Source organism: Parasteatoda tepidariorum, chromosome 9 (genome assembly GCF_982258835.1).
Source record: "Parasteatoda tepidariorum strain Cologne lab strain chromosome 9, Ptep-v5.0, whole genome shotgun sequence".
Classification (NCBI taxonomy): domain Eukaryota; kingdom Metazoa; phylum Arthropoda; class Arachnida; order Araneae; family Theridiidae; genus Parasteatoda; species Parasteatoda tepidariorum.
The window spans coordinates 101442151-101462049 of NC_141763.1; the positions used below are offsets into that span (position 1 = coordinate 101442151).

The following is a 19899-nucleotide window of genomic DNA, read 5'->3' on the forward strand; positions in this document are numbered from 1 at the left end:
TTGCTACATGTTCTATTCAAAAACCTAGAGTCTTTCATTTGTAAAATCAAAAGCTTTAAAGTAACTAATGTGTAGCATATGTTTCTTTTTTTTTTTTAAAGAGTCCCACAACAGCCCATTGTGGATCTAGAAAATCATGGAAGTTAATGCTCTAGAATTTTGTGGCCAATGACGCAATGGTGATAGTGTCATCATCAATGTGCACAGATTGGATTGTAATTGGGATTTTTTTTTTAATGTTTTTATTAAAAAGTGTGAATTAAACATCAAAAATCTAATTTTCTAGCTAAAAAAAAATAAAACACATCTAAACTCTATCTAATAGTCTTTTTCTTGTAGAAATGACCATGGACTAGAATTTTTTAAAAATGTCATGAAAATTCTAAAATCAATATTTAAAATGCTACAATGCTTTAAAAAATACTATTATACCATTTTATAGATTTCAATAATTTAGAAACTCTTCAGTTTGTAAAAAAAGATTTTTTTTTAAATGTAACAATTTAGGAATTCTTTTTTTTTTTTTTAAAAAAAACTATTTTAAAGTTTTAAAAACAAAACAAAAAAACTATATTTTTTAAAGTTGGTACTAAATCAAAGTTCAAGCTCTGGACACAGATTTACCATAGTCAAGTCCAGTTTCATAAATAAACATTTATGAAAAACTTAACTTTTTGCTTTGTAATTGGGTCAAGTTTCACATAGTGGGCAATTTCTATCTTACTAAAGTAGTGATTGTATATATATATATATATATATATATATATATATATATATATATATATATATATATATATATATATATATATATCAGGGTGCGTAGCCAAATCTTTGAATCAAAAATAAGCACTTTTTAAAAAATTTTCAAGCACTTTACAAAAATTTTCAAGCACTCAAAAAATTCATATTCAATCAATGATATTATTGAAAAATAAAGAGTTTTAGCGTTAAAAAAAACTCAAAAAGAAACGGACGTAAATCAAAACAATCAGTACTTTCCCACATCACCGAGTGAATTCAACTTGACCCTGAACTCAGAACAAAAGTACCCTTATCCCCTACGTCTAAAAAGCGTTAGAATAAAATAAACAAGAATTAAATTAAATTAAAAAGAAAAACATTTCATAAGGATCTGATATTCTCTATCCGAATTGGAGCACTCGGGTTTCGATTTTAAGTGTGCGCGCATGCGCAAGTCATAACGTGTTAGTACGACATGAAGTCCGTGTGAATGATTACGTAGCAAACACCCCATTTTACGTGAAATGCATGGGATCCACCAGATATCACTGAAGGAAAAAAAATTATTTGTGGAAAAAAAGCACTTTTTAAAAACACTAGCTGAAAAAAGCACCTTTAAAAGCTTTTAAAAACGAAATCCCCAAAAAAGCACTTTTAAGTACTTTTTACAAACGCTACGCACCCTGTATATATATATAAGAAGTTCTGTAATGTTTCAGATCAATTTACTAATTTCTGTCCCTAAAATAACCTATTTGTTCTAAGCAAACTATTATAAATAAACTTAAGTCATAAAATAGTGGCAGTTATTATTTATTTTGATATATTGGAGGAAAAACTTTTTGGATAATTGTGACTTTAGAGTTTTATTGAAAACATAGTGAAATTTTTTTTTCTTTAAGTTGCAACATCAACAGCTTACAGGGCTGATTGTGCTCCGGAAAAAATCCGTATTTCCGGAAGTTTCCGGAGATCGAAGATCCAGACGTTTCAAAAAATCATTGATCACAGAAGTTTCCGGAAATCAAATTTTCAAAGGTGGAACTTAAAAACACTGCTTATTTTATTTGTTTATAAAGAAGAGTCAGAGAGATACTATATAAGCTTATATTCATGATTAATATTCATTTTTTATCAGTAAATAGTTGTTATAATCATAAAATCAAGAAGGAAAGACATATTTGTAAATTTTAATTACTTCTCCAGGTCATCATAGGTATATGTAAATGGTATATATATATGTGTAAAATTTTAAATATATTTTAAGTAAACTAAGAAATATTGAGCAAAAGGAAAAAAAACCTTGTTTAAATTTTCTTTCAATTTAAACTGCTTTTTTTTTTTTTAAACTCAAGAAATTTTCCGGAATTTTGACTTGGGCTCACAATCACCCCTGAGCTTATCATAATTTATTAATTTACACTAATTCTATTAAGGCTATTGAAATTTTTATTTTGATTGGTACCCTAACTTCTCTTGAGGATCACTGTCAGACCACCTGCAAAGAATTATATGTACCCAATTTCAAATTAAAAATTTAGAACATTGACTGAAATTTTATAGACGTAAGCATTTTTCTTCAAAGGTATTCCAAATTTTTATTTTATCACTTAATAAAAAAATTGGGTTCATATAGTTCTTCATAAGTGGAGAAAGTAGAATCCTACGTCACTTTATAACCATAATTAAAAAGCCTACCCAATTATGGGCTTACGACTACTAATGTTCAACTCAGTAGCCTTGTAATTTTGAACCAATCCAGAAGACAAGGAAACTCCTGGATCAGTACCCCCAGAGGTATTGATTTGTGATGGGAACATGGAGGACTTTGAAACTCGACAGATTTAACGTGCATCAGTCACCATTTACTACACGGGGAATCTTCGGCCATCTGGATTCAAATTCCTGTTCTCACAAATGGGAGTCCAGTGTCCTACCACCAACCGAAAGAACTCTTAATACTAAAGAGTACTTTCAGGAGAAAAGAAATAAAATTCAACTTTTGTTACTTCTTTCAAATACAAAACACTACAAGTTACGTAAGATATAACTTGCAGTTTTAGTGCCATAAATTGAGCTGAAGTTATTTAATCAGCATTTCCTGCTAAAATTTGAAAATAAATTAATTACAAGCAGATTGTTTTTGAACATTTTATATCAATAATTCACATCAAACATTTACATTGAAAAGAAAATAGTCGCATATTTATTATCACACTGTTCAGTTACAAATTTTTCAAGAGTAAGATCCATAAAACTAAAATTTTATTACTTATTACAAGATGTTTACAAAAATTACTCTGATCAACAGATTTAAAAGTTTTTTTTTCTTAATATTATTAAATAGCTTCATATTACAAAATTTCAGTGGAATATAATGTAAATCTCTGACATTTATCATACTAAAGTTTTAAGAAAATTTTCTTTATTAGTACAAGTTGTCCCAGAGCTTTGTTTTATGTGCTGGAGTGACCTAAAAAAAGTAATCTTAACCCTAAAACAATGGGTCATAACTGCCTCTGATCTTTTAATGTACTGGTCAGTAGTGTATCAGTATATTAAATAAAAATGAAAAATATTATATTAAGTCAAGAGCCTGGATTTAATAGAATATTGATGATACGTACTCAGCAAAAAAATTTATGTCTGCAAGTATTCAACCTTTTTTTTTCTTCCAATTTCTTGTTTTGGATCTCTATACTCAGATTTAAATTTTCTCTACCGTAGTTCTGAGACATAAAACGCACGTTTATTTGAATTCTGCATTTTAAAATTCTAGTCATCATCTCTGTAGACCACAGTTATCGATATGGTAAATTCAGTTTAAATTCTTTTTTTTAGAAAATACAAAAAAACTTGTTCTAAAGCATGGTAAAACACAACTGCAATGTCTTTGAAGTATTGTGTGGCTTTCTGGAGAACTCCAGATATCAGTCTCGCTTCGTGGCGGGTATTATAGTAACGAGGAAAAATGACCTCCTATAAGGGTGTGAGGTTAATAGTCGTGTCATAATCTTCAAATAAGTCAGCCTGAGTAAACCAGCCCCTTCATTCTTCCATTGCCCCTTCACTTGTTACCACAGCATCAGACTTTTAGTCTGGAGAAACTCTCAAAACCGCATAGTATGAATCTTTCTGATTATGATTCACTATTTAGATCAATAGAGACTCAATTTTAAACAGACATGACTACAACTCATGATTCAGTGTTTTTGTAAAATTCTTGCTGTAATATCAGACTACTTGAAAAATGCCGATACATTAAAAATATTGCAGGATGATTTGTAATGGCAGCTTACTTATAGAATCCACATCAAAACGTGTCTTCTACATTAGGGATTGCAAATTAATATTTAAAATAGGAAAACCACTATTGAAGAGGGTAAGTGTTAGAACATCAAATTCTAGTTGCAAACTTAAAGGAGATTCTAATAAGCACCTTTTATTGTCCTGTTAACTTGTTCTAGTAGAATAAAAAGGTTTTAATGTTCTACCTTTCTTAATTCGAATGCGATTCGATCTCGAATATGCCATCTGGGGAGTTGACTGATTCCATGCCTTGACCCTCACTCCTTTGCTCTCCCCTCTTCTGAGTTATATGTTTTTGTATTTAACAATTATATTCTTTTTAAACTATGTTCAATTTTGTTTTTATTTCCATCTAGTTTCCTAACTTAAGAGTTTTTAATCTATTTGAATATCAAGAAAGAAACTAACGTACTTCCTTCTCCTATGACTCTCCCGACGCAAATGGCGAACTGTTGCCATAGGTAGGAAGTTTTGCTCTACGCCACCTGTAGCCCATTTCGATCGCCAATAAGAATTTGTCTAATTTTAGTAGTTTTATTTTAAATATTCATTTCTGACCCCTAATGTTTTTCTTTTTGATGTGGATTTTAAAATTATAATTAAGGATTAGAAAACGTATATTATGTAAATAATAATTTGAAAGAAAGTAACATGATGCAGTAGATAATGTTTTGTAATAACAAAATGAAAGTTGAAATTGTTGCATCGTAAAAAAAGTATCTTTCAATATTGCTTTAAATAACTTGCATTTATATAGCAAATATGTACTAAATGTTCAAAACATTTATATTAATATAATTTAAGTACTATAGCACAGCACTGCACTGTTGTCAACATGTCCACCACTTCATGTTCGAATCGTTAATATAATGCTTCAAATCATGTAGAATGATGATTTAGTCTTGAATGTGCAGTTCATGTTAAGTTTTTATTCTACATAGTCACTTCTTAAATAGCAGATTTTCGGTCTGTAAAGAAAGAAAAAAAAATTTAAAACATCACTCAGGCTAACTTTTGCAATAAATAAATATCATTAAAAACAACAACGCTTAAAAATCACAAATAGTTGTTCTTACTTACTTACCAATACCAGCAAACAAATTCAAAGCAAAGGGTGCGTTTCTTGTTTTTTAGTGGTGCCATCTATGGCCAAGAACATGACTTCAACCGTGTACACGTCACAGCCCGTTTTATAGGGAGTACCCATTCAGCACCCCAGGAGGTATTAGTTTATTATGGGAACTTAGAGAACTTTGTAACCCTGACTGATTTAACGTGAACCAATCACTATTTGATTCGCGGGCATTTTACGGCCGGCGGGATTCGAACTCATGAGCACGAGCTCAACGTCCTACCAACCAGGCAATCCTTGCCTAATCACAAATAGTAAAAATTCTTTTATTAAAACAATTTGAATTGCACCTTCATCAGTAGGATAAGGATGATAAAATAATTCGGCAGAGGTTACGTCACACTAAAACGATAAATATGGAGTGATTGTAAAATAACTTTGCTGACATATGATACTCTGGATAATTTATCGTTTCAGTGAAGTTAATAAAATTTTGTAAATTTGCATTATATTATATGCACTCAAAAATTATGCCATAAACGACTGCCCAGCTCTCACGGTTACAGTTACAGAGACAAAATTTGAACCAATACCTACTCTTATTTATGATTGAATAGTGATCCGTACAGTGAAAAACTTAAAATGTAGTTGGAACAATATATTTTGTACAAAAAAATGGCAACGCGAGACAGATAAAGAAAAGGATGATTTTAAAAAAACACACACATACAGAGAAACTAACAGACAAGAGAAGATTTTTTTTCTTCTAAATTTTCGTTTTGTCCGCATTAGTATGTTCTAATAAATGTACTGTCTCAACCAGTAGAACAGACTTTACGTAAGAACTATTCTTAGCTGACGTCACTGCACCGAACGCATGGATGATATTTTTTACACTAGGGAGCGCTAGAGGCTATTTACTGCCAATATTTCCAGGCTACTTTATCTGGCGTATTTTGAGATCATTTGGCCTCAGCGTGTTCTAAGTTCTAAAGGATAATTTGCTAAATAAACGTTGTCTCTGTAACTGAATACTAACATATGTACTGTGCACTGCTTGCAACAAGCATAACATAAATTGTAATGGACAAGTCAAATCAGGACTGTGGAAAAAAGCGAATCACTTCTAAATATAGCAACCATGTGGTCTTTTTTAACAATAATAATGTTTTTCTTCCTTTCAAATTTATTTTTTTCATTATCCTGCATACTATGTTCATCCAATAAAAATTAATTCCGAACAGTATGGTAACCTCGTACAAACTTAATACGACTGCGAAAGTAAAAGTGAGTTGAAAACTAATGACAATTGAACATAATTTAGTTGAGGAAAAAATTCCCTTTTCTTTCGGAATTGAGAGCAAAAGTCTAAAAAGGCAATAAATGATGGACTTACCATTTGCACTGTTAAGAGCGACAGTAAGCTCGTGTCTTTCGACGAGTTTGTCATCATCTTTTGTGGATGGCCAATGCAATTCCACTCCTAAGTAGTACAGCCATCCCCCAACAATGGCTCCAAGGTGAGGTCCAACTAATCCTACCCACCAATAATGGCGATAACTAACAGAAGAAAAGATTTTAATTTGGATGTCTACAATAGATTAATAAACAAGTTATACAATTGGCATATGTCTTGTAAGAAAAATAAAGAAATGTAAGTTACATTATTGAAGTAGACTAAAAAGGTGAATAAAATGTTATTTAAGTGGTGATGATTGAAATGAATGACTAAAGTAATTTTTTTTTTTCATTTAAGATCTGACAAAAATATAATTAATTTCTGTTTTTATTCAAGTTGAAACATATAGATTTTGAAATTTTTAATGTCATTATTAATGGCTGTCAGTTTGTATGTGTTTACAAAATTTCGATTACAATAAATTCTGCTTTAGTGACCAGATAACAAAAATTGTAGTGTCGTCACTCACGGAACTTCAGAAGAGACTTGAGTGTTCTAACTGGCCGGAAAAATGCTGAAAACTAAGATGCGAATTAATAAAAACGTATTAAAGATAGTTAAAATTAACAGTACGGAGGGGTTTTAATTATTTTACTGGATTCGTACGATAGTTAAAATTAACAGTACGGAGGGGTTTTAATTATTTTACTGGATTCGTACGTGTATAAGAGCTAATGAAAGTTAGAAAATAAATGTTGTAGTTCAAATCATATTTTTCCAAACTCGTAACAATTGAGAAATGAGTAATTGAGCATTTTCACATTCATAAAACCAATAACATAAACAACAACAAAAAATTATCCACTCTGTGCTTACATTAAAATTTTTATTATTAGAGCCGCGGTGGCTTAGGGGATAGAGCTTTTGCCTCCCAATGAGGTTACCCAGGTTCAAATCTCAGCGGTAGCTGATTGAAGCGAATTATGTTACCGACTAACACCGACCACAATGCTGACGTAAAATATCCTCAGTGGTGGACGGATCATTAGTTAGAGTCCTCTTGCTGTCTGGCTAACCGTGGGAGGTTTTTGTGGTTTTCTTCTCCACGTAACGCGAGTCCAGATTAGTGACATCGAAAAGTCCTCCATGGAGGCTAGATTGTTCAAATGCTTGATCCAGAAATCCCCTTGCCTTTTGTGTTGGGTTCACAACTAAAAGCCCACGGAGTAGAGCAATAATAGTCGTAAACTCATAATTAGATCAGCTGTTTAACGCCGGTTATAAATAAAATTTAGTTATCTTGTCTTTGGGCTGACCGTGGAAGATTTTCGTGGTTTTCCTCTCCACTATTGTCCCAATGCTTGACCCAGGAGACCCCTTGTCTTCTGGACTGGGTTCAAAATTACAAGACTTCAGAGTTGATTGACAGAATTGAATTAGAAACATCTTTCCGCCACCTCTATACTTACGTGAAAACTTCAGCTCCGTATCCAGCAACTGCAGTGAAACATCTGGTGGCGAAGTCTCTTGCAGGATTCAGAGGTGCCATACAATTTGCCCCGAAACACATGGCAAGTGCAGATATCATGAATCCAAGCATCATGGGGTGCATCCACTTCGGCAAATTGAGATTCTTCTCATCAATGCAAGCCAATGCGGTGAACATCAGCAGTCCGGTACCTACTACCTGCAATAGGAATTATTTTGTCAGCCTTACTGGATGACTTATACTTAAACTGTGTTACTGTGAATGACAGAAATGGTTGACAATCACATTGTCGCTTTGATAAATGTCCGAAATATATACTAGGTCTACACTGCCCGGTACTCCGAACACTGATATTTCACCTTCCTCAGCAGATATTAAAATATCGAATAAATATCAACGAATAAATTAATATCAAATCGAATATAAAAAATATTTCGGACATTCGCCAAAGCGACTATGGGATTGTTGACATTCAAGTCAGCATTCTCTTGATTTCGGTCATTCTCGGTAACATACCCAGTATCTTTTAATTTAAATCTCGGATCTTAAACTAAGTACAGTTTTACTATATCCACTTTTAAATAATTACTTAATAATAATCAGCAGGTTAAAAAAAACTTGAGGCAAGGTAGAATTTGTGTAATTTGTTTTAAAAGAACTATAAAGTTTTAGATAGTTGATTATGAATGAGAAGTTCAGCGGACGCTACATAAAGAGAGAAACTCTTTCAGCTACAGAAGTCATTAAAAGTTTGGTGGAAAGTGAATTCAGGTAAAGTAAACCATTCAATTTCAAATGCGGAAGGAATATTATCAGAATATCTAAATGCAAACAAATTATGTCAGGATGGCGCAGTTGGGGAATAATCTTCTACCATAATTTATTTATTTTTCGATATTTTAAAGATTTAGCATTTGGAACCTCATGGTTTACTCTACATGAATTTACTTTCCTGAAAACTTTACTTTTTAAAGTACCTAAGTAAGCTTTGCTACTGAAATAATCACTTCACGAACAGCATATCCATTGATATATATTAAAAAAATAACATAATTTGAAAGGTGATTATTAAAAACACTTTCATATTTCCTCAAGCAATCAAACTTGTTTTACTATTTTCCTTCCCAACTTCCTCACTATTCAATAGCATGACTCGATTCAATAATGTTTTTATTTTTCCTCCACTTAAATATCAATTGTATACTTAACAGATCGACAAGGATAGCAAAAATATAATATTTATAGAACACTCTCTCTATAGTTTAAAAATACACGTCTAAGGTGAAATCTTCATATTTAAATTTTGACCAATTTTCCTGTATTTTAATTCTAAATATTAACTTGGTGGTTTTATTATATTAGTTTAGTTTTAGGTGTGATGCGGCCAGAACTATGCTCCTGCTCTGCGCCTAACATTATCTCACAAATGCTATCAAGCAAGGAGCCACGAAAAAATGAACATCTCCTTCAAATGTACCACTAAAAAATGATGAATGAATGCTTTAAAAACGTTTAAAAGAAAAAGAAAAATGGAAATTGTTTCTTGATGAATGTTGGTGGATATAAATCTAAACTGCTTTTTAAACTCAAGTTACCGAACACCTGACATATTAATAAATCAGGTGTTCGGTAACCACCGCTTTTAATATATATTTTCAGCATGCATGTCAAAAGTGAAGTCATGCACATTAGAGTTAACAAATTAATATGTAATCAAGGAATAAAAGCAAAATCCAATGAACCACTATTGAGAAAGAGACGGGACTCAAAACAATAAAATCAGTTCTATTGCCTGCTGAAACTTGGAGATGAATCTAATAATCACTTGACAACTCCTTTACCCTCGGGCCATCAGACAAGTTTTGATGATTTCAGTGTCGCCTTCCTCATTATTGATTCATTAGATATTAACTGCGTGTTTTTCTCTTTTAGAAATTTTTTTATAACACCCACTGTATATATTTTTTTCTTCGTTTCGAAAAAAGGATTCTAAAAATATAATTTTAACACTTTGAATGTCAGTCATCGGTTAAATATAATATAAAACTAATTTACATTGTTTTGAGTAATGAAGGAAAATTTATTTAAAATGCACTTAATTTTCATTTATTACAAATCAAATTTTAATTTATTTCAATCTGTTATTTGTGCGCTTCGCATAACTATACCACAAAATGAGCACTCCTAAGGAGCGCCCGTGGCTTGACGGAGATTTCCTTAAAAATACGGTGACACACACGTTAAGGATGCTTATTTTAAAGCCCAACCAATACAGTTCTATCTTATAGGGTTGTTATGGTTATCCAGAGATAATATTACGTGCTAAAAATTAGAAAATCAAGAGGTGTTCTTAAAGAGCAAAAAATGTGGAATAACTAGGGTGGCATTGTATGTTTATTGTGAAAGCGTTGAAAATTTTATTTACGAAAGTTGCGAGTCATATATGACCCAGATCGATTAGTTATAACTTGAAAGTAGGTTGCCGTACCGAGTTAGGAGGTTCTATTCTATGGATGGTGTTTTCTACACTAGGGAGCGCTGCCAGCTTTTGACAGCCTGTACTTCCGGATTACTGTTTTCAGTGCGTTTTGAAGTCATTTGGCTTCATTGTGTGTTTTGAGACTTTCTTGAGAAATATTTCTTGTATACGTGTATTTATCACTTGATTTATTATTTGTGTTTAAAGGAAAAAGCATTATTTGAAGACCTGTCATTTCAAGGTGCTAGAAACGGTATTTGAAAAATGAATCGTTTAAAACATTTCTTACCTTCTTAACACTATACCAACTTCGAAATTTAAACCTCAATGATAATTTTGTAAAATGAACTTAATCCCACCGCTCGAACAATATGCTAACACTAACGTATGATGGTGCACTGCTTGCAACAAGTACAAATAGTAACAAACAAGTTAAAAGAGGCTAAATTAAAACGGCCAAAAACGCGAGTTCTTTCTAAATCTAGCAAACAATACTTTTCTAAATAACTAAAACAAATTTTCCCTTCAAACTCACTCAGATCATTAGTATCTTATGAAATACAACAGATTTGAGATCTGAACTTATCTATTTTATATCTTTTATTGTAAACAAAATTATCTGTTTGAAAATATCGACTCGAAGAATAAGCTGTAGTAAGCAGCTGTATACTTTCTAACCGGAATTAGAGCATGTCAAGAGCTCGAGATTGTTGTTGTTTACATTGATATGGAAAACACCATCCATGGAACAATGCGAGTTTCTGGTTCTGAAATATCTAAAATCTCAAGTTAGATTACAATCCTTTCGCCATTCGTATTCTTTTCAAGAGCTTCCTAATGAGTCTAGTATTGGTAGCTTTTGTGACTCATTTTCAAAATTTCTTTATGGATGGTGTTTTCAGTAGAAATGTAAACAATAACAATCTCGAGCTGTATGCCTGCTCTAGTTCCGGTTAAAAAGTTTGCAGCTGCTTACTACATGTTATTCTGAGAGGCGATATTTTCAAACGGATAATTTTGGTTTCAATAAAAGAAATAAATTAGGCAATTTCTGACCTCAAATCTGCCATATTTCATAAGATATTAATGTTATTATGTAATTCTGGTGAGTTTGAAGTGAAAATTTGTTTTAGTTATGTAGAGATATATTGTTAAAAAAGGTGATATGGTTGCTAGATTTTGAATAACTCGCTTTTTTTGGCGGTCTTGATTTGGTCTCCTTCCATAGGTTTATTACTGTTTGTTCTTGTTGCAAGCTGTGCACCATCTTATGTTAGTGTTAACACTTTTAGCATTGTAAACACAAGTATTGTTAGCATTGCAAATACAAGTAAGAAGTAATCAAATACATTGTTCGCAAGAATCTCAAAACACAATGATTCCAAATGGCTTTAAAATACAACGGAAACAGTAACCCGGAAATTTAGGCGGCATCGAGGTTGCAGCTTTCCCTACTGTAGAAAACACCATCCATGAGACATTTACAGGATTAATGGATTATCACACTGGACATAATGTTTGTTTCATTCTTCTATCGAGTCCGATATTTTTAGTTTTGAAATCAATCATTCAGTCCACTGGCAAATAAGGAATAAAGCTAATTAGATGAACTAACTATTAGAAGAAGAAAAAGAATGAACTAACTTGATCAAGTAAGCAGGTGAGAAGAGAGACTTGAGGTTTTGGATAGGTCGCCCAGATGAGTGCAGTGGCTGTTGGGCCAGTCACAGTACGATTTGGATCAAAGTGGTCCAGCATATCTAAATTAAGAGAACTTTCCATTAATGACTGTTCTTTTTTCTTTCCTTATAGAAAATTCCCGCATATTGTACTGTATGTCTCTGGAATCTAATTTAAAGAGATTATCCACAACATGGCCTGATTTATCGTAAGGCTTGAGAGGCCTGGACCTAGGGACCCTACATAAGTAGGGTCACTAGGTTTAAATTCCCTAGGTTTAAATGTTTAAATATTTTCTTGTGTGTTTTTTTTTTTTCCTAAGAATCGTCCATTAGAATTATGAGTTAGCAAAAATTTAAATAAATTTAAGCACAAATTTACTGCTAATGTATCATAATTTAAATAAATAATTTTTTATATTAAATGCATCATTAATATTAAATGCATCATAATTTACACAATTAATTAATTTTTATTACTAATGTATGATTATCATGCATCATAATTAATAGAATTATGATAATTAATATTTAATGTATCATAATTACAAACTACTATTAATTATAAATTATGTTGAAAAAAGTCTGAATGTATTTTCTAATGAACAACATGTAAGTTTAAGGACACCAACATTTCTGTGCTTTGGACCTCTGGATTTCTAAAGTCAGGTTCTCAGGTTCTGATCCACAAAAGACCACAAACTCTGTTATCTGAGATAATGGTTCTCATTCTTTTAAATTTCGCGGGCCACCAATTTTGTGAAACAATAAAAAAATATTGAGGTCTCTAACGATTAATTCTATTAACGATTGATTTATTCTACCCGAGTTTTTGAATTTGAATATATTTCAAGAAGAAAATAAAAAATAAACTTTATTTGTAAAAAAGATAATAATCGGTATACATTTTTTTAAATACAATTTATCAGCTAATTATTATTTTTCTGTCAACATCAATGAAAACACTGAGTTTATATCAACGGCATATTTGCATGAGAACTAATCCCTTTTTGAGGATGAACTAAATAATTCATCACCAACCTCAAATAGATTGAAAAATTAATTTAAAATTGGATTTTCTGGCAATGAAACACATATTCGGAAGAGTTTAAATTCTATTTAAAAAAAGGAAAAAATACACCTATATATATAAAAGGTTTTTTAATAATAATGGGGAAAAAAACATTAACTAGAAATTTGAGAAAAAATTGGTTAAATTATTTCCTAAAAACATAAATTGTTTTATTTTAATTTGACAAAAGTGCAACAAAATTCTAAGATGTTAGAATGAACGTTGTTGTTCAGTGACTTTCAATTTAGTTATTATTATTTTCTTTTTAAACTTTGTTGAAATTGTTCGTTCTTTAAATACACGGCAATTTAGCGATTAAAGACATAATTGCCCTTATGAAATATTTTTCAATATTTCCAACTGTCAATAAATGGAAATAGCAAGTTTTGTGAGTTTCTTTTCCCTGAATTTGGTTTACTCTTTATTTTATTTTGTTTTTCTTACTAAAGATGTTTTTTTAATGAAGATTTTTTTCAAAAAATCGGAATAGATAGGTTGTGAAATTAATCTCAGAAATTCCATTTATTTCTAAAGAATGACTTTTCAATAAAAGTTTACCCTCTGTTATTTCTTTTTATTTTATATGCATATATGAAAATAGGCAAATGTCGATTTTTATAGATTGAAATTTTTAAAGTAAATAACTAAGATTCATTACATAAAACTGGTTTCTATTTTCAACCAAACCACTTTTTTTTCTTTCTTAAAAAAAATTTTAATAAAAATAATAAAGAAACAATAATATGGGTATTTTATTATTGTAATGGATGCATATATAAATTGATGTTAACTAATTCTGTCACTAGATTGCAGCACCATAAAAAATGGTTCTTACTTATATTTTGGAAATCTTGATTTAATTTCTTAAAGTTTCATCGAGACCTAAATTTAATCAATTGTACGTTACGAAACTATTATATTTTTACTTAAATTTAATAAAACTTCCACAAAAAGTAAATTGGAATACTTTATAGTTTAGTTTTTTTGTTAAAATTAAAAGAAGTTTCCTTCTGCGCTGTGAAGCTGTGCTGCTGCCATCTACTAACAAATAAAGTGATATGAATTTCTATCAGCGCTGCTTCCGTAAATATATAGAAATATAATCTGGAAATATTATTAAAAAAAGGTTTAATTTGAAGCTATTTTAATCAATATTTCTTTTTCTGTTGAATTTTTTTACCGTCATTGTTGGAAATTCAAAACTTTATAAAATGTCAAATATTCTATCTACCTAATTGTAGTCACTGATATCATAATGTCGAAAATTTATTGGCATAACCTGGAGTGATGAAATATTTCACATAGTACCTACTAGCTATTACGACCTAAAGGTAGAACCATGCAATGCCAATTAACAAATTGTCGAAGCATGAAACGTGATTATTTCACTCTTACTATTATAGTTGAAATAGGATTAATTCCTACTTTTAAATAGTATTATTATTATTTTTTAGTTACTAGTGAATTTTTTTTCTGTTTTTGTTTTTTTTTTGTTTTGTGCAACAAGTAAGTTTTAGATTTTGTTTGATTTCCTTTAAGGAAAGTTATCCAAGTGTTTGCCATGCATTATTAACAATAGCACTCTTTACTGGGATAATATTTTAGGGGGAAATCGTGACGATTTGCCGGTATTCCTTACACTGACGTTTTATGGTAAAGGAACTTTTTCCAGTATATTCTTTCCCAGGATTCCCAGCACTGATGTAATAAATGGTAAAAGACCATTGTTTGATATATCCTTCTCTGGTTCTGTATTAAAAGGTAAATGGCCACTGTTCGTTATTCCCTACACTGATGCATTAAAGGATAGTATTTTTACACGAATCTATTAAAAGACAAAAGGCAATTGTCCGGCATTTCCTACATGGATATATTTCCAAATCGAATATTACAAATGATGACCCAATAAACTGCTTCAAAAAAAAATTTCACGTAAAAACTATTCATTGAATAAAAGATTGAGTAACATTACTTTGGTCGTCAGCTACGTATTTTTCAAGAAGAAAGCGAAGACTCCTCTGTTGTCCCCTCATTTATCGAATAATACTATCATACTTTGTTATTGAAAGATTGTCATTATATACTTATATTGTTGCCTGAAACAAAGTATATAACAATTCTCATATTTCATACTTCTAGTCATTGTATACAATACCGGCATTTTGTAAATTGCAAGTAACATACTCATGAAGTAATAAATAATAATAGAGCATCGATGACTCAGTGGTGTAAAGCTGTCATTGTGAAGGGCTGGAGTTCGATCCTCAGTGGTGGCTTCAAGTTCAACCAGCTTCAGATCGATGAGTACCAGCTTGTCTGGGATGCTAAAGAGCCACTGTGTGCAGTGCCAACCACATTGCCGCAATTATGCCGTTGGTCACGAAATGGTGGAGCCTTATCCTCCATGACCTTCTTCGCCCACCACGGGCTGTTGCGGGAATGCTTTGTTAGTACATAATGATAGCATTATTTGCGAGTACAAGTTTTAAACGGGATTTGGATGTTCGCAGTGGCCATGTTAAACGATATTCTGATTGTGACAAAATAAAGTAACAGCCAACCCAAAGACGAGGAAACAAGCATTTTAAAAAAGAAGAATGATTTTCCTGCACATCCAGATCCCCTCTTCCAGAAAAAGGCATAATCGGAAAAAAATCTGAAGCAGGATAAAAAAAAATTATTACGTTTTTGTAACTAATCAATACAATTAACATTTAATGATAAATAGTTAAATATAAGTATTAGATTTCTGAAAAAGGTTTATTTATTTATTTATTGTAGTTTTGGGTAACTATTTCATTAAAAAAAAACTTTTTTGTTTTCTTCAACAAAGATATAGAATTAAAATAATTATTGCCTGGTTTCTAACTACATTAAGTGAGATAAGAGGAATGAATGTGAGAGAGGAAAGACAACCTCTATTTGCGACCACTATTGGGTGGCACTGATTTTTTCCATTCACTTTGTGTTGAAGAAAACAGTTAGGAGAGACCATCAAAAACTCTCCCGGGCAAACCTCCGCACCAAACGCGGAACAGGTTAGATAAGGAAAAACAAAAAAATATCGAAACAAAAAATATTAAGAGAGCAAATAAATAGTTTCAAATGTGTTCAAAATATTCGTGAGTGGCTCCTATTTAGAGAACTGTTTTTTAATCATCTCTAAAAAGAGATCGAAAATCTCATGTTGCACTAAAGACGATGCTATCCATGATTTAATTTTAGAGTTGAAAGTTAAATTAGAGAGAGAAAAAATTATTTTTGAAAAAAAATAAGCATCTCAAACAAGCAAACCTCTTCTTTTATAGCTAACTCATTTTGATGATATAAAATTAAACGCAAACTTTAAAAACATAATTGCTTATTTATTTAAAATATCTTTATCATTCATAATTGGTAAATTTGTTTTTGCACATAATTATCGGGATCATTTTTATAGGCGATACATTTTATTCATCGATCCGTCTTATCATGACGCCAACAAAAGTGGAATTTCTGCACCAAGAAAAAGACAGAGAGTAAAATTGAAATCGTTTGCGGAAAATCACGTGGCTCCGATAACATTTTGAAGCCCATGGAGGTCACCCCTCTAGAAAGACCCTTTGACTGTGGAACAGAGAGTGGTCGCTCCCGAGATGTTTCACAGTATAATAATATAAATAAAAACTAAATTGAAAACATGCATGTTCGTAACAAAAGTAATTCCAACTTTGTATTCTGATGTTTGCCAACAGACTAAATTAGGAAAACCAGATTTCATTGTTTCACTTGCCAAAGCTTAAATAAAAAGAGTCAAAATATATTCTTGATTAAACAGCTCAACAACGAAACACTTTTCATTCAATATGGGCTTCTGCGCAGATGTTTTTTGTTAAAAATTGTAATGAATTCTTACCTTTGTATGTTGCGAAAAGTACTGCTGAAGCGGCAAAAGCTCCTAAATGCTGTGCGAGAAGATAATGACCCACTTTCCTCCACGGAAATTTCCCTAACGTTGCAAACGCCACCGTTACTGCTGGGTTTATGTGTCCACCTGATGCACAGTACATACATAATAACATTATACATAATAACATAATAACATTAATATCTTACAAAATACGGCAGATTTGAGCTTAGAAATTATTTAATTTATTTCTTTTATTGAAAACAAAATAATCCGTTAGAAAATATCGCCTCTCAGAATAACATGTAATAAGCAGCTGCAAACTTTCTAACCGGAACTAGAGCAGGCATACAGTTCGAGATTGTTATTGTTTACATTTCTACTGAAAACACCATCCATTAACAGTGTTGATGGCGCCAAAAAGAAAAAAAATGAACCACCCTGTATAACTTTTGATAACCCTGAATAATTTCTTCGCATCTTCACGTTCCATGACTCAATCCTATGGGTTCGAGGAGGTGTCCTCAAATATGCTAATTAATTAGTGAAGACGATATTTTAAGTTACGAAATCAGATACAAAAACGTACTTCTTCTAAATAAACATACCCTTTTTTTCCCCCGACGGATTCGAATTTTTGACCCCCAAAATATAAGGGGTGGCCGTAATCTGAGAAATAGGGTTTCCTTAGTTTGGTCAGAAGAGCGATTCAAAGTGGGTGGCCATTAATGTTAATTTTATTTTTTGCGCATGTCACTATATCTCGAGAACTTTTTAAGCGAATTCAAAAATTTTAGCACACAATTATAAAATTCGTTTATCCAAAGATAATTCCATGCTAAAAATAACTTTCAGTAAATATTTATTATTTCTTATTATTTTATTTAATAATGGTAGAAAAATGTTGAATTGTAAAGTATGCAAATTATTGTGCCATTTTAAAGAATCTAATTTTACAAAGCAAAATGCGAAATTTGTAGAAAATCGGTTGAATAGTTCATGAGCAATCGAATTTTAAAAATCTGACTTTTTTGATAATATATCGACAATTTATGAGTTGATTAGAATGAATTTGACTAGTATCATAATAATTGATATAATTAATATACTAATGGGTATAATATATGAGTATATTTGACACCTATTAACAATTTCATCTATACTTGGAAACTTTAATATACTGTAGAAAGAGGTTATTTATGACCCCTTTAAAGGAATAAGTACAGAAAAAAATCCCTTGATGTGGTAAATTTTAATTATCATTGATTTTGATTGAGCTGACGTCAAGCAACAGCATCACGTCACATGATACTGAATGCAGTTAATATTTATTTTGATGGGATGAACAACTAAAAACGTGTTTTACTTCATCTAATAACGTAAAGCAACCGGGAAGGGCAAAATATGAAAATGTAAACAAAGAAAACACTTAAATATAGCGTAAATAAATAAAATAAAAGCGTAAATATTTTAGTTTTATTAATTAAGTTGGTATATATCTTTCATTATCTTACTATTTATTAATATTTATTTTTTATACTTTTTTTATAACGCCACTAACGCCACCGGCGTTTAGTTTCAAGCGGTTAACCATCCGTATAATGTTTTTTTTTTACTTGAATCTCATGTCATTTTTAATATTGACAATACTTTTTTTTAGATGATTACGTCAGAAATTTTGGAAAAATCTTTGAAATTAAATAATTTTTAGCTAAATTTTTTTTGTTGATAATTATCCATTGAATTTCATGACATTCAATAAAGTACAAAATATATTTCAAAAATGGTGACTTTGTTACCATAAATTAGAACTATTAGAGCAATATATTAGAACTAAATTAGAACACTATATTAATTCTTCATTTCCCTCTAAATTTACAGTCCACTCTTTTTATTAATTTTCCACTTTCTTTATTTGTTTTTCCCCCCGCTTCATGCAATTTTAGCGTTCGTTGACTCTTCAAATGCCTTTCACCCTTTTTCTTCGTAATTTTAGTGTCTTTTTCAAGAGTGTTTATTTTGGACAAAGTGTAACGTCTTAACACGTTTATTTTTTCTTTCACGGAACTCACAATTTATTTGAGGAAGTGTTTGATTCTCGCCCAAAGTTGAGAACTACACTTTTAAATTTCGCGAGCTCTGAAAAAAAAAATTGTTATTTTGTTGAGACTAGTTCACTAACCGGTAAACGTTGCGACATCCGGAAGCGAAACTAAAACAAATTATGAGCGACTAGATCGAGTGGTGTACCCTTCCATTCCAAGCAAAAACTCCCGATGAAAGCTAATATTATTAAGAAATCTGTGTAGGGAATACCGAATAACTTTTTTTTTAAAAATAGAAAGTAAGACAATGTCAGTGGATGGAAAACAGGGCAATGTGATTTATAAACTTTTTTTCACTCATTCATCAAAAAAAAAAAAATGGTTATTGTTAATAATCAGTGGATATAGTTAATTGTAACCGGATTAACGAATTAATAATCAGGCAAGAGGGCGCGACCAGGGTTCAAATCCCTGTGATGGCGGGTCGATACGAAATACACACCCGGTTCACATCTATCACAATGCTGACATAAAATATCCTCAGTGGTAGACGGATCATTCGTTAGAGTCCCCTTGCCACCGGGCTAACCGTAGGAGGTTTTTGTGGTTTTCTTCTCCATGTGAATCAAATGCGGGTTAGTCACATCAGAAAGTCGTCTTCCTCAAAAGCAAATTTCTCCCACTACTTGATCCAGGAGTGCCCTTGTCTTCTGGATGGAGTTCAAAAT

At 31.3% G+C, this 19899-nt stretch overlaps 1 protein-coding gene across 1 annotated transcript in view; it reads right to left on the minus strand.

Annotated features, from left to right (window-relative positions):
* Window positions 1–2878: 2878 nt before the first annotated feature.
* Window positions 2879–19899, minus strand: part of LOC107444570 (aquaporin-9) — a 73112-nt gene continuing 56091 nt past the window's right edge. The window contains exons 3-7 of the mRNA XM_087152511.1: window positions 17136–17273; window positions 12134–12249; window positions 7991–8208; window positions 6519–6682; window positions 2879–5018 (exon numbers count right to left, since the gene is read on the minus strand). Of these exons, the coding sequence (XP_087008637.1) occupies window positions 4999–5018; window positions 6519–6682; window positions 7991–8208; window positions 12134–12249; window positions 17136–17273 (656 nt within the window). The 3' untranslated portion in view covers window positions 2879–4998. The remainder of the gene's footprint in view (window positions 5019–6518; window positions 6683–7990; window positions 8209–12133; window positions 12250–17135; window positions 17274–19899) is intronic.